Here is a 15518-nt window from a genome sequence, read left to right on the forward strand (position 1 = left end):
ACTGGCAACCAACAAAGCAGATCTTCTCTCTAGACTGCACAAGTCATGTGTGATACCTGTTTGGAGAATCAGGAGTCTAGCAGAACTCACAGGCAGGGCACTACAATTCCAACTAACTGCTACTAATATCAGTTATTAAAGAAATGCGTGAGCAGGCTACTGTACCTGAAAGATTACCGGGGTTGTGATATGCAGCCACAGATGACATAGCCCTGATCCTTGCAGCTGCCAAATTCTCAGGTTAGTCGAGGACCAAAGACAGAAGAAGGAAGAAATGATTTGCCTGAAACTGCTTTGGGGCTCATCAATGTTTAGAATTTAAGGTCAGTCTCCATTTCTCCATGACATAACTGAGTCTGCCAAGTAACTGTCTATATCAGACACCTTTGCAGACAAGGGCCCCGTTTCTTTCAAACAGGCAAATCACCCTCTCTAGCAGGTGCTTTTCCCATGCAGACAGGTATTGTTATGGAAGTTCTCCCCCTATTGCTATTTTTATTAGCAATCACACCTGCAGCCTATCAATTTCTGTAGCTAAGGAGATGTGTCCATCTGAAGTGTTTGTAAAGACCCCTCAAAACACAATCTGACTAGGATAACAAGTGCTGCTGCTAAGTGTGATAGCCATTTGCTTCATGCAGTGTTGTTGGTCCCAGGATATTAGAGAGACAAGGTGGGTGAGGTAATATCTTTTATTGGACCAACTTCTGTTGGTGAGAGGGACAAGCCTTCAAGCTATGCAGAGCTCTTCTTCAGGTCTGGGAAAAATACTAACAATGTCACAGCTAAATACAAGATCGAACAGATCGTTTAGCATAAATAGTTAGCTTATGGGCTAAAGGACATGTCCTTTGATTACTGAACACCTTTCACCTTAAAGCTGGGCACTGTCCTTGTGCATGGAAGAGGGCAGAAAAGCCCTGACCACAGAAGTCAACAAGAGTCTTTCCATTGACTTCATTGGGCTTTGGATAAGGTCCTAAGAGAACAACAGAAGATTTGTATATGACACTATATTTTCTATTATCAGTTAGATTTTTCAGCTGCCTGTTAGTTTTAAAGTCCTTATCTGACACCAGTGCTCTCATTTGGTATTGTTTGCGCAGAGCAAGTTTTACAGTAGCAATGCTTAATACCAGCATTTCAAAAGTGGCTGGTTAATCATGGTCGTGGCTTGTACTTGTATTCAATTTAATTAACTTCACTGGCATGACAAGGTGGACAAGTATCACTATGCTTCAAGAATCTCTGTACAAACCAGGCTGAGGGGCGGAAATGGATTAGATGGGTTTTATATGATGTGCTCATTTTGCATTGAATCCATTTCTGATTCTGTGGCAGGACGAAGTTCAAGTTGTGAGGCTTTTTCTGCTGTCTCCTTTCTTTCTTTTGGAGTTACATGGGATTTCTCTCCCTCGCTTTGGGTCTCAGTGAGAAGTCTTTGGCTATTTCGAAAGGGGGGCAAATAGCTCTCTCACCTTTCTTTGTATATTCTTCCTGCAAATGGCTACTTCCAGCTGGCATGTGTTTCGCTGGTGGAGAGTTTGGGTCCACAGCGCTGCCCTCCTCTCCCCATCCCTGCCATGGCCTGGAGTAATATTTTGAAGAGGGCAAACAGCTACATTATCTACTGTTGGAGGGCAAATGCCTGTTCATAGGTCACCTAGGCTAGCCCTTGGAAAGATTTATTTTTCCCCAAAGGAAAAAAGAATTGATATAGTAATAAATCATCATTCTGCTCTAAGAAATTGGGGACTGTGAGTAGGCACCTTTTCCAATCTACTATAAAAACAAAGACCTCCCACACTATGTAAAGTCCAAACTCACATCCCTCCTGGGGTTTGGCTTTATTTCTAAACAATCAGATATCAAAGACCAGCTCAAACCAACTCCACAGGCTTGGCAGCTCCTAAGGTTCTTCCCTCAGGACTGCCCACCCCACATCCTAGATCCTTTCCTTCTAGGCAGCCACTCTCAACTCCTTTATGTTCAGGCAGGGTGAGGAGTCACTGGCTGCACTGACTCAGCCGAACCCCTCCCCCAACAAGATCAACACCTGCCAACAGAGTGGGGCCTTTCAGGAAAATACCACCCGCCTGTTTCAGGAAAAATCTACAGCATGATAAAAAACTGCAACAGAAAAAGAATCTGAGGCTTCTCCATGGGCAATTCTTTTTGATGTGAGGCTCAGTCTTGCTCTTTTATCACAATGCAGTGGAAATCAAAGTAGTCTCTCTCTAAATCATCCTTGTTTACATACTGCACTCCTCACCAGGAGACCCATATGAGAATCAAGAATGGTGGAATAGAAGCCAAATAGAATTGAACTGGGGAGATTTGATGAATGTGGTGGACCATGATTTCAAACTGGAAAGGCCAAAAATGTACCCAAAATATTCTGTGGGATGACCACAGCTTTACTTCAGCAATTCCTTAAAACCAGAAGTCAAGTTTATTGTGACCTTTGGAGACATGCTTGATGTCCAGCCAGGAGACTTCTCCACCTTTGCATTCCATCGTCTTCATAAATGCAATCATTGACATTATGTTCTAGGTTTTTTGGTCCTCCTTGTACAGGAGCCAAGATATTGCAATTAGAGTGCTCAGATAAGAAGTTATAATTATACTAAATCAACTGAATGTCTTTGGCAGATGGCTAAGTGGAGGTGGGGAGGAGTTGAAAAATGGTGAAGAGAACGGGAAACTTTGGGCCAGATTCCAATCTCTCTAACAATGGTGTAAATTGAGAGCAACCCTTTTGGCTTGGATTTCCTCTGGTTTTACAGCAGAGTAAATTAAATCAAATCCCATCCCAGTCTTCTAGTATTACTATTCACTGCTGTTTGTTGTTGTGAGAATCATTTGTTTGTCATATTTATTTATACAGTATAATTATATTACTGAGCCATTAATGAGCACAATTTAATCAATCATTTTCTGTTTAGAATACACAGTATAATTGTTTTTCATGCTTACGAAGACAAAACCTCCTGAAGATGTTCCAGAGAAACTCTTATCTCCGACTTACCTCCCTTACCATTAAAGTTCCTTCCCTGGAAATACTGCTAAATGTATCTGCATGGGGTGTTTCTAGACCATGAGATGCCACCATTCCTATGTTGTATGGCTCATTGCTTCCAGGAACTCCTGTTGGTCTGGTGGTAAAACGGAAAACATTAGAGTTGCAAATTTCTATCATTAATGTAGAAAAATGTATTATTTCTTCTGCATCTTATTTTAAGATAGAATGGAACTGGGTGTACTACAAAGGACCCAAGGTTATGTCTACACGGCACTAAGCTCTGGGACCCCATGAGTGGGGAGGGTCCCCAAGCCTAAATGTCAACACAGTAATTTTTAGCCCTGCCGCCCAAACCCCACAAGCCCAAGCCAGCTGACCCGTGCCAGCCACAACAATGCTGGGGGTCTTTTATTCAACTGTAGACATACCCTGTGGGACCTGGGCTTGTGGACTCAGTGTTTCCAAGCCAGTGCTTGAGCATCCACACTGCATGGTAAACCTGGGTTTATGATTGCTGGACCCGGATCTCACAGCCATGATAACATGTGCATACTGCACTATGCAGCCCTTCTGACTCGAGGTTGCAGCTTGATCTGCATCCACATTGTAAATGACAAGGCTTGCACCTGAGTCACAGTGGGACTCGGGCTCTGACTCACCCCCCTAGCCGGGTACTAGGACCCAGGTCTTGAGCATTTACTGATCTGGGTGAGACTGATTTGTCTGTGAACAGAATGGGAGCTTGGGCTCAAACCGGAGTCAGAGCCCAGGCTTAGTGTGCAGTGTAGACAATCATTACTATTCTGGCACTATGAGTAAGGATCAGGTTGTGGTGAATTTTCACTGCTTTCTCTTTATAGGGTGTCATTCATTTCTTGCCTATTGTAATCTTGCTCATTCTGTTCTTGTATGCACATGCACCTGATTGTAAGAGCAAAGAAAGTCTAACCGTCTACTTGGAGGCTAATGCAAAGAGTTTTATGATCAAGCAGTACAACTGCTATCTCCAGAGAGAAAATCCTTCAGTCTTCACAAATACAAGTAAAAGGGCAAGAGACAGAGGGTGATTCTCCAATCTGTTAAAGCCACTTTGCATCATGCAATTGGCATAAAGTGGCCAGAAATAGCCAGTGAAGAATTTGCTCTATGTAGAGGGGGAAGCAGAGAGGGCATGACAGGCAGGGCCGGCTCCAGGGTTTTTGCCGCCCCAAGCAGGAAAAAAAAAAAAAAAACCAGCCGTGATTGCAATCGGCGGCAGCTCCACCACGCCGCTTTCTTCTTCGGCGGTACTTTGGCGGCAGGTCCTTCCCTCCAAGAGGGACCGAGGGACCCGCCGCCGAATTGCCGCCGAAGAGCCCGACCTGCCGCCCCTTCCCCTTGGCCGCCCCAAGCACCTGCTTGCTGAGCTGGTGCCTGGAGCCGGCCCTGATGTCAGGGACATTCTAGAGGCAGTTTGGTGGAGCAGAGCTCCATCATGCCTGATCCTCCACTGGCATAAGGTGCCTTACCTATTGTGTGAATTAGAAGTATATTGCATTCATGCTTTAAGCTTGTCCCCGTGTAAGATACTGTAGTATGCATATATATATATAAAGGGCTCCCCCTGCCTATCTCTTTATGGTATTACAAAGTGCTCTCATGACTTGATTGGACAGCACCAAGCCCTGCAAGCCACAAGTAGTGTTCTCCTGGTATCATCAAAACAAGAAAGGGAAGTACTTTATAATGCTAGAAATAAAGTGACAAGGTCTTATAGATATATTATAAACAAAGCATGATAGTTTAAGATGTGTTTTAATACATATTTAACACATACCATTTTCCCTCATGGTATGCATTAGAATTAGAGAGGTTGGACTAAGTTTATCGTGGTGCTGAGTAAGTATAGATATGTCAAACCAGAGGTTGCACTTCATTCTTCATCACATTCAACCCTGGAGTGCTCATGGCTTGATTCTGCATGGTGCTGAGTGCTGTCAATTCTTACTGGTATAGCGGGGCCACACAAAAATTCAACTGAACTCAGAGGTCAACGGCAAACCAAGCAAGGGTTAACCAGGACTGTCTATATTACAAAATATGTCAACAGCTGTTATGAAGTTGTTGATAAGTCCTGCATTGAGAATGCTTTCATTGGGTGTTTTCAATGAACACAAAGCAATCTATTTTTAAATGCATTATTCAGGTGCACACCTCCTTCTCAATGGCTACTGTTGCCAAACAGGCCACTTTGGGCAGCGCCCATAAAAGTGGGCATGCACAATGCAAGCGCAAAGTCCCACCTTTTGTCCACAGAACATTGCTTATGTCGTGTGTGTGCACCCATTGGTGTCCAAGCATTGTAAGTGTGCCCGAATGTTTATTGGCACGTGGGTTCTTGATGTTTAGACTCTGAATCACATTCACAACTGGTATCAGCAGGTGCAAATGGAGTTATCCCACCTGTGAATTTGATGCTTTATCTGTGATTTGCCCGGTCATGTATATTGCAATCACTTTGGGAACATCTTCCCTGCAGTTAACGCACGTTCTTATTCAGGTGTTGCCCCTAACCTCCCTCCCAAGTTTGGCAGTGCTGTAAGCCTGGTTGAGTTGTGGGTTAGAGTTTGGGTGCCACTTTCACTTGGGCTGGTAACTCACTCATTACAGATATAGGTTAAATCACTTGAGTGCTGATAGTCTCTAATACCTTCCCACAATTCCCCCTCTTACCCTGTGTGCCCAGGGGAGACGAGTTCTCCCACTATTCATTGGGAAAGAATCAGAGTGGCTCATCTTACTGCAGCATAAAAACCATGATATATGCCCCCAGAAGTCCTAGCAACATACACAGCAGGAGTGAGGACACAGTAACTCAAGTGTGGCTTTGCAGTGTGGCTACTCATACCTGGGCTAGACTAACCTGGGTCCCGATCACTTGCATTAACTCTGCAGCGAAGACATACCTTTTGGGACTACAGGTAACATCCTGCGCTAATCTCATAACACTGCAATACCTAAGTACAACGAGTGACTTGCAAAGGAGTCACAACCTCAATGCTGTAGTACATGGATTTTAAGTCTGTAACTCCCCCCTGTTTATTTCATTCTTTCCATGCCAGTGATGGTCTAAGGTTAAGGCAGTGAACTGGGTCCCAGGAGAGCTATGGTCTAATCCTGGCTCTACCACAGGATTCTTGTGTGACCTTGCACTGATCACTGAAGGCCAGATCCTCAGGTAGTTGAAATCAGCATAGCTCCACTGAAGTCAATTTACTCTAGCTGAGGATCTAGCCCTTCCTCTTTCTGTGCCTCAAATCCCCATTTGTTAAACAGGGTTCATAATACTTTGCTATCTCAGAGGGGACTGTGCAGATAAATTCATAAATCATTGTGAGGGGCTCAGATACTATGATCAGGGCCACAGAATAGCTGATAAAGATAGAATGAGAATTGAGGGAGTGCCATGCCTCACAGGGGGCACTCAACATATTCGAGGATCGGGCCCTCGAGCATTGTTCTGTTGTGGTTTTGGAAGATGAAAAGCATGTAGAGTTACTATAGCAACTACAGTAGGCCTGATCTGGCTCTCACTGAACTCAGTGGGAGTTTTGCTGCTGAGTTCAATGGGAGTAGGATCAGGCCCATTAATTTAAGTGCAATGCTGAGAATTTGATCTCTCCCAGTAAATAACTTTCCAATTGGCCTTATGAAATACTGATTTTCAGAGTCAATGAATCATCCAAAGTTGTGACTGCGCTCCCGGACCACTCACTGAACTCAGAAAGATGGACTATTGGCACCACCACACCAGAAGCAATAGGAATAGGAAGGGCAGTGCAATATTACATGGTTCTCAAACTCTTCCACAATGCAGACCACATCTTAGCAGAGAGTGTCCTACGGTCCTCTCTCTTCCCATTCACGTGCCTGTGACTATAATGACTGCAATTGCCTACATGGAAAATAAAATCAGTGAAGTATTGATGTATTTTTAACTTAAAATTCTCGGTGAGGAGCCTAGACAGTGAAGCACATGGCAGCAAGGAGGAGGAGCTGGCCCATGTGACCTGCCAACTCTCCAAAGACTACCAGCAGGTGGCCAGTGGACTGTCAGTGGCCCATGGACCAGTTTGGGAACTATTGTGCATCAAGGTAAAATTATGATTTCCTGAGGAGAAAAACATTTTGCAATTTCACAGCCTTGCCCTTAAATAATTGGTCTCTTACATAAGTCTTGGGATGTCACTGACAGGCACTGTCCCATCGTGCGTTTCACTTTCACCATCCTCCTCTTCCTCTTCACTGCTTTCTGATTCCTCGCTAGAGGAAGAGTAGTCAGTCACCTTTTTCAGAGGGCGATTGGTCTCTTCGATACGCAGTTCCCTCAACTCTTTGGCTAACGCAGTCAGGTCCTAAGGGGAGGCAAAAAAAATTAAAAGCCAACGTGAATTGTATTTAAAGCAAGAAAAGTGTCACACATCTCTTCAAAAGCCAATGCTACAGCACGAGCAACAAGAAATAGCATAACAGAATTATTACAAACATCAAACAAACATAAAACAATGTTTGTAGCGTGTAGCATTTATTAAACAAAATGAAACTGACTTTATGCTTGTTGAAAATCAATAGCCAACCTATGTTTTAATATGTTTGTATGTATGTATGTGTGTGTGTATATATATAAACACATATGTATATACACGTCAAAATTATATTTGTTGAAAAGGTGATGTTCAGTCACCATCATAGTAAACTGGAAAACAATGTTATTTCAAAGGGAGAGTGCTGCAGGAGAAATTCTCCAAACCTGTCTTCTTCTGAGCCTCTCAAAGACACACCATAATGGTATTTGCTCTGTTATAAATGCCGTTGGAAAGAAAGCAATGGTCGCATTTCTGACAGAATGGTGCAATCCCCAAGGCAAGATCTGTTTCAATTACCAGTCTGAGCTGGCAGGAAGTTGCCGGGAAGCAGTGACACAGCATCAGAGTCAAACTGCTCAGCTCACTGCAGCACCAAGTTTGATGAAGTTTTTGAGTCATGGCTCTGAGTCAACCACAACAATTAAAAAAAAAGCCCTCCGCAGAAATAGCTTAAACACTTTATGTGAAATGTGCAATACTGTACCTCCTAGCCTGAAAATTAAGGAAAAAATGAAAAAGAAGTAGAAGTCATAAAAAATAAATAAAAGAGTCATTTTTCAGTTTACCATGACTTTGATGAAACCTTAGACCTGACAGTTATGTAAAATAGACAGTTACTTAAGTACAAGGGACATTGCAGGCACCGTGTAGAAAATAGACTTTTTATTATCTTACATGCTTTTATAGCAATGCAGGGGGAAGCAGTAGGGCAAAAAAAAAAGTATGAGAGCTCTAATTAGAATGGGTTAGAGTACTCTATTGCACAAAGCATGCACATGACAAATAACGCATTGCAATTGTCAGTCTTACCATTTCTCCCTATATTAGTGACCGATGTAGCCATCAGTGCATTCGGTCAGAGATAAAGGATTAGGGAGAAAGAAACTCATTGAAAAATACTAAATTCCACAATTTTCTTATGGCCATATTCTCTCCCTACTGCATTCCACAAATCTCCAGTATACTGTTCCAGCAGAGTGACTAGGATAACAATATTAATTAAAATTGTACAGGGAGGTCTTAACATTTACCCCTTGGCAGCAGAGGAAAAAAATATGAAAAACATATAATTGAGACTGAAAACCCAGCCTATTTTTAATAGAGAAGCAGTAATATTTTGCAGAGCAAATTTTACTTTAGTTGTTTGTTATTCCTGGCTTAAGGACGTAATAAACTCTTTGGGCATCATTTGGATTAGAAACTCAAAATGAAGCCCTCACAGCGTTAAGTGAAATAAGTAATCATTCATCCCTAATTCCACACAGATCAACTAAAATGCTTTATTGACATTTAAATTTGCCCTAAAGTCAGACTTAATTGGCGCCTGTTGCAGTGAGAAACCATCAGAAGCTATCAATCATTTGAAGGGTAAAAAAGAAACAGCATGACTGTTTCACACTTCAGAGGGGATTTTTATTAATATCATGGGTTTAGGTCAGTAGTCTTTATCTCAATGCAATGACTTAGTATGGGGACATGCCTACATGCTGCTCCCAGTTACACCCTATTGATTAGCAGCTGTGACCCCTTTGATTTACTCCCATGCAACCATACCAAATTCATTTGAGGTCAGTGTAACCACGTTTAGATTTTGGCAGTTCCTATAGAAACACTTCTGGTTTCTGTGGCAGCAAGACATCCACTTCTGGGAAGGGCTTTTTCCTCTCGCACTTTTCTGTGCCTCGCCATCACTAAGCACGTGCAACATGGCCACAGAAAAAAACGTGAGGATCATTTTTTAGGTCAGTGTATTATTGACATACATCATCTCATCCATGCTTTGAGAAATAGATAAGAACATATTCCATATTAAAAAGCACGGTTAGGGGTTCGTGACTGAAAATAGAGGACCATATTCTAAGCCCATTAAAGTCAATGGAAAGGCTCACTGAGTTCAATGGGCTTTGACCAGGTCCCATAAATGCCAGTAAAGTAAAATAAAATTAAAATTCAAGTTCTGTTTTACAGGAAATAATACCTTGCTTGTCTATAGTGCTTTTTCATTTATAGCTCTCCAAGCACTTTACAAAGGAGGTGAGTCATTATCCCCATTTTAAAGACAGGAAAACTGAGGCACAGAGAGGGAAAGTGACTTGCCCAAGGTCACCCAGCAGGCTAGTGGCAGAGTTTGGAATAGAATCAAGGTCTCCTGAATTCCAGTCTAGTGTTCTAACCATTAGGCAACACTGCTTCAGATATGCTACATTTCTGACAAAAACAAAATGTTGCCCGTTCCTTAAGAAAGGATCTTTATTATGACTAAAGAGAGAATATGGTATTTAAGAGTTTATTTCCAATGCCAATAACTTGGTGACTGAAATATAGTCAAATCCATAATCATGACAACTAATTAATCAAGCAGCTTCTATGGCTTGTTTGGTTTTCCTAAACTGATGAAATAAGAATAAATGAAAATTTGAACTATCTAAAGATGTTTTCAGTCTATAGTCAAAAACCAAATCATTTAGTAATCACTTTTCATTGAACTGGTTAGATTTCCCCACATTTTTTAAAGCAGTATAAAAGAAAATTGCAACACAGCATCTCTTTTAAAGTTGTCCTTCTCCCTACCATTTAGGACTAGCACCAATTATTTCCAAGTATCAAGAGACCAGATAAAAACTGGTCTCCATTTTCACACCTGCAATTTCCAAGCAAAGGTAACTGTGCATATTAAATTGCATCCACATCATCTCTGCCCACAAACTGCAGCAACCAAGAGATTTAAATCTGAGCACGGAACTCTGATTTCTTAGGGCCATCTGACCATCCCTAAAGACACTGAACAGTAACTTATTCTATTATTAAATTAATCAGGTTGCTCCCAGGGTAAGGTACAACCTCAAGTAATAGTGACAGAATCTAGTGCTTAGAAAACAAGCATGTAACATCTCTCAATGTTAGAAAAGTCTGGGAGTGTTACAATCCTTCAACCAGACACAAAGTGTTGATTAGCATAAATATATTATCAGTCTGCCATAGCCATCAACAACAGATAGTTAACAAGTATTGTTTAATACCAGCTTAATTAGTTTTTAATATCTAATTTTGAAATTATAGTAGCAATAATACTCTCAGTGTCAGACAATACCATGAGGTAATCAATATTTTCCAGTGTAGGCTCTGCCGTGGGGTGGTTAATTCTTTGATGCTCTCATTTTCTCTAGATAATCACTTTGTAGGGTTTTACTGATTCATTGCCTCAATCTTGGACCAAAAAACTCCCAATCCAACAACTAGAAAGGAAGTGCTTTTTAGCACCAAATATATGTTTGAAATGTTATTACTGAATGTGATGTAACATATGAGATCGCACTACCAGTGCAGTTAAATTGCTCTTAATTGCAAAGACTTCTTTAGATTTAATATTTTCTGGAAACAGGTCAGTTCAGTTTCCAGAATCACAAAGCTCATTTAAACCTCATTTTACATTAATGTTGCTCCTATCTGGATATTGATTGAAATGTTTTCATTAGCAAGCTCTCTCATTAAGCAAAATGCATTGCTCTTGTTCACTCCAAGAGAACTAGCTAGCTGTTTTCGCTTTTATTTCTTCTACTTTTTATAGTCAATCCTTTTAGAAAGGGGTCACTTACCACTGTACGTAGAAATGCAAGTTATCAGTGCAGTTAACAACAGAGGTTAGTGCATGTTCAAATATTTGTAAGACATATCATAAATACTAGATCAGAAATGTACTACTGACAATACAGTCTTTTCTGTGTACATATTTAAGACTTCAACATTGTTAGATGTACAAATCTGTTTTAATAATATTTACATATGGCAAGAAGTGTAAAATTCATATAGCTTAATTTTTGTGTTTAAAAATATGGATGGGCAGTAAGACTGGCACTGCCAAGCCACACTCATTGTAGCAACACTAGCTTTGAGCCTTCTAGATTCAACCCAGTTATCTGAATGCAATTGCACTGTGGTTACTGGTGAAGTGGTGGATAGGTTTGGAAGCCAACATAAAATCTGTTGTTAAATATGAAGATAGACACAGCTCAGGTGAACCCAGATCTCATCAGCTATATTAGTGAAATCCACGTGCAGAACCTGGCAAGAAGCAGCCACCTCGCAAACCAGCTCTGAAGATTTGCTGCATTTGCCTGGCAACATTGCGTAACTTTGGGCCCTATCCTGCAGGGTGCTGAGTGCCTTCAACTCCCACCAAAGTGAAGGAGAGTTGAGTGCACTTAGGCCCTCACAAGAGAACTGCTCAGCACATGGCAGGATTTGGCCCTTTATTAGCATTTCTATTTAGTATAAATTCACTCCTACTCTGATGTATTAACTAGAAATATTTTGTGGCATCACAATTACAACTGCATTAAGTGACATCTGTATGTCAAAAAAGGTGCTACTGTGACTGTCCTAGCAGATGAGATGAGATTAGCCACAGGAGGGACAGTGACTGTGCAATCTTCAACCTATACTGCCCACTTAGGTACTCTAACCTTGTTCTGCATGGAGCTCCTCTAGGGAGTGCAAGAGAATATCCCAGAATCCACATCCATTAAATCCTTGCTGTTTTCATTCAGGCTGCCAACAAATTGTGGCAATGTTTGGTGAAGTCTTCATCACTCAGAATCAGACAGAGCCAATCAAATCATTGCTCGGGGGCAAAGGACTCCATATTCCACCATCACTTCTGAAATATCTGAGCTCATGCCTACTAACCGTTTTCTAAAGAAGTGGAAGTACCAGTTTTTTTGGTCCTAAAATGAACCCAGAGGAGTTTACACTACCAATAAAAGACAAATGGTTTTCCATTCAGCAAATGTGTTTTAACATGTCACCACCAAATTCACATTATAAACATTGATTTTTTTTTAACCTTGATATTTTTAAAACAAAAATATCTCCCCATGGGAGAAGAAAGGATACTAGGTTAGATGGACCATTGGTCTCACCCAGTATGGCCATTCTTATGTTCTAAAATGAGGTTCTCTGAACTGCTATTAAAGGGTGAAACTCTGAGATCCTTACCCACATTGCTTTGCTCTGTTTACAGTCCCACTGAAATCAATGGGGGGTACCAGCAGAGTAAGGTACTACTCAACATGAGCAAAGACATTGGAATCTGGCCCTGTTTTCTCCCCTTAAGTGCTAATTTGGCACTTTGTCTATACTTGAGATTAGACCCAATGCCAGCCAATGGTATAGCTGCAATCGGTATAGCTGCGCTTGTGTAAACCCCACACGTAGGCAAGAAAAACAGCGATTTGGATCAGTTGTGCTTACCCGAAGCAGGGCAAGCTCAAGTAGCGTAAGTCATTGCTTTCCTTGTCTGCACTTAGGATTTGCCATTCATCAGTGCAAACCCCAAGTATACTCAAGGCCTTAAAAGGTAAAGGGTCAGATTCTTAGCTGGTGTAAATCAGCACAGCTCTGCTAACTACAATGCCAATTGGTACCAGCTGAGAATCTGGCTCATAATATTATAAATTAATATTTCACCTGCGTGCGATTAACCAGCTCCCTAAAGTTATCATGCGACAGCCAGAGCAATGCAATCTCAGAGCATCAGCCCTGGCACATGCTGGCAAAAAGAATGATTGTTATTAGGACATGGCTTCATTTGAAAAGCGGGTAATTCTGCTCTTAGCTGAATTTGTGCTTCCCATTGAAACCAAAGGGGTCACATCGGGTGTAACAGAGCAGAATCTGGCCTTTGCTGCAATCCATTAAGACAGCCTTTGTCAGGGTAAGAAAGTTCCAGTCTCAGTTTATTCCCTATAAAATCCACAGAACACTGATAAAGTGATTTGTTCTGCTCATGAAGGTTCACAGTACAGTAGTTCTTGGTTTGGCCTTTGTGCAAGTGCTCTGCAAATGGATTTTGTGAAGCCAAATATACTGAGCAAAATGTATTAACAGATCAATTTCTCCCCCCTCCTTAGATTAGCTCACTGTATCTAAATACCATCTTCCAGATCTGAAATCTGAACCATGCTAGCATTGCCACCTTTTTGAATGTCAGCACCAAGAAAACATGGTTTGATATTAAGCTCTAACTAGTCAACCTTGCAAAGGCATGACCAACTAAGAAAATATATCACTAACCTCATCTATAGCTTTCTTATAGCTCTGGGAGTAAGGGAAGATTAATCAGCATCAGAGGAAACAGATCGGGACAGGAAAAAGCCAGAGGAAGGGCAAGCAGGTTAGAAATAAAATTAGAATTGTTAGCGCAACGCTGTGAAGTGTAAAGAAAAACAACATCAACAAAACATTAATACACATTAAAAGAGAGAAACAGTGGAAATCCATTTGGTTATTGAGCCCAACGCACTCCGCAGTTTTAAAATACAAACGTCAGACATAACATTAAACCAGAGACTTTGGAAGGGTTTTTCATGGGCCTTTGCCAAAAAAGTAATAAAATAAAAGTGCACAGAAATTACTGCCAGTTCTTTCTTAAACTGGGGTGACTAGCAACGGCTGGGTACCAAGCCTTTGAACGCAGCACCCCCCTCCACCCTCTGCAAGGTTGCTCTAGAAATCACCCTACGGTAACACAATGCCAAAGTGTGCTATATGCAAACTCTGGCCCCGATCCATCAAAGCGTAAAATTAAGCTGTGCTGAAGTTCTTCTCTTGCCTGGGGCCATTGTAAACCGTGCAATCTCTATGCATGAATATATCCCATATATCTAAATCTGCTATATTGCAGATTTAGAGCCTTAAAACTGGCGATGGGACTGCGTTTGCCTCTTTCTACGGGTTCCAAGGCTGCGTGATTGCCATTAATGAAAACATGGCAAATTCCACCGAGGCATAATTTAAGACTCACAGCAGGTCGGCTTGGTCGTGTCACATCCCTGCTGTCCTCCTGTTTCATCTTAGATGGCTCATGAGATAGCACAGGTGACCCTTCAGGTTTGGCATTTCCTGGGCAAACACAAATCACTGTTGTTAGTGGGAGATCACAGACTTTCAACAGGCAGCAGAATACGCAGAATGACGTTGCGCACCTTTGCACAATGGCACCTCTAAGAAACCCAATGGCTCCTCATTCATTTCAGGATCCAGTTCAAAATGATTCTCCATGTTTTTAAAAACACAATCTAGTCACAGTCTCTCTGCCTCCCTGTCTGAACCCTCTGCTTGTCTAAGAAACGAACCATCAAACAGCACTTTGCACTTCTAGAGCCCCTTCTATCTCACCTCACTCACTCACAACCTCTAACTTGGAGGTAGGCAAATGGTGTTGTCCTCGCTTTACAGAGATTAAGGTTGTGCCACATTGGCAGAGCCCTGTGTAGAGTGATACAGACGTGTCCAGCTGCAGCAAGAGCGTGGGAAAGGATTGTGCTGAGGCACAATCTCACCCCAGCTCCCTGGTCAAGAGAGAGAAAGAGCAAGCAAGATGCACCACCCTGTGGTAGTGAGCCTGTAAAGAATGGGGACAGCCCATGGCCAGTCTCCTTCGGTGGTGACTTGCACCTTCTGGGATGCAGGGAGAGAGAGAGCGCAAGCTGTACCTGTGCTCCTGAGCTCACAGACTGAGGTGGTCCCTGGCTCTTGCAGTACTCTTAAATAAGGGTCATGGACAGCCTGGCCCTGAGTGACTTGCCCAAGGCCATAGAGTGACACTGGCAAAGTCAGAAAAGGACCTCCCAGAGCTGTGATTTGATCACAACTCTATGTAGCCTAGCATTGTCACGCCAAACTATCTTGCCATGGTTTTCACCCCTACAGCATCTGTTGCCTCTTGTTTGGAAAATCCTTTCCTGTTTCTCTCTACCTCATCTACCGCTTGGCTGAAAACAGCTCAAATCCTCTCTCCCTCAGCCATCACTTTATTTAATTTGTAATTGTATTACGTGACTCTGTAAAGCCTGTTGCCATGCAGTTTATTT

The 15518-nt window shown here is 42.0% G+C and overlaps 1 protein-coding gene across 6 annotated transcripts in view; it reads right to left on the reverse strand.

Moving 5' to 3' along the window:
* The window catches only part of TNIK (TRAF2 and NCK interacting kinase), a 141986-nt gene that overhangs the window by 25396 nt on the left and 101072 nt on the right, over positions 1 to 15518 (reverse strand). For 3 of the 6 annotated variants that reach the window (XM_026650041.1, XM_026650042.1, XM_026650038.1), the window contains 4 exons: positions 14450 to 14547; positions 13720 to 13743; positions 7232 to 7416; positions 3029 to 3155 (listed from right to left, as the gene is read on the reverse strand). In XM_026650041.1, the coding sequence (XP_026505826.1) occupies positions 3029 to 3155; positions 7232 to 7416; positions 13720 to 13743; positions 14450 to 14547 (434 nt within the window). The remainder of the gene's footprint in view (positions 1 to 3028; positions 3156 to 7231; positions 7417 to 13719; positions 13744 to 14449; positions 14548 to 15518) is intronic. The other 3 variants (XM_026650043.1, XM_026650040.1, XM_026650039.1) reach the window with 2 other exon arrangements.

The sequence above is a fragment of the Terrapene carolina genome, unplaced genomic scaffold (genome assembly GCF_002925995.2).
Source record: "Terrapene carolina triunguis isolate 2854851 unplaced genomic scaffold, T_m_triunguis-2.0 Scaffold88, whole genome shotgun sequence".
Classification (NCBI taxonomy): Eukaryota; Metazoa; Chordata; order Testudines; family Emydidae; genus Terrapene; species Terrapene triunguis.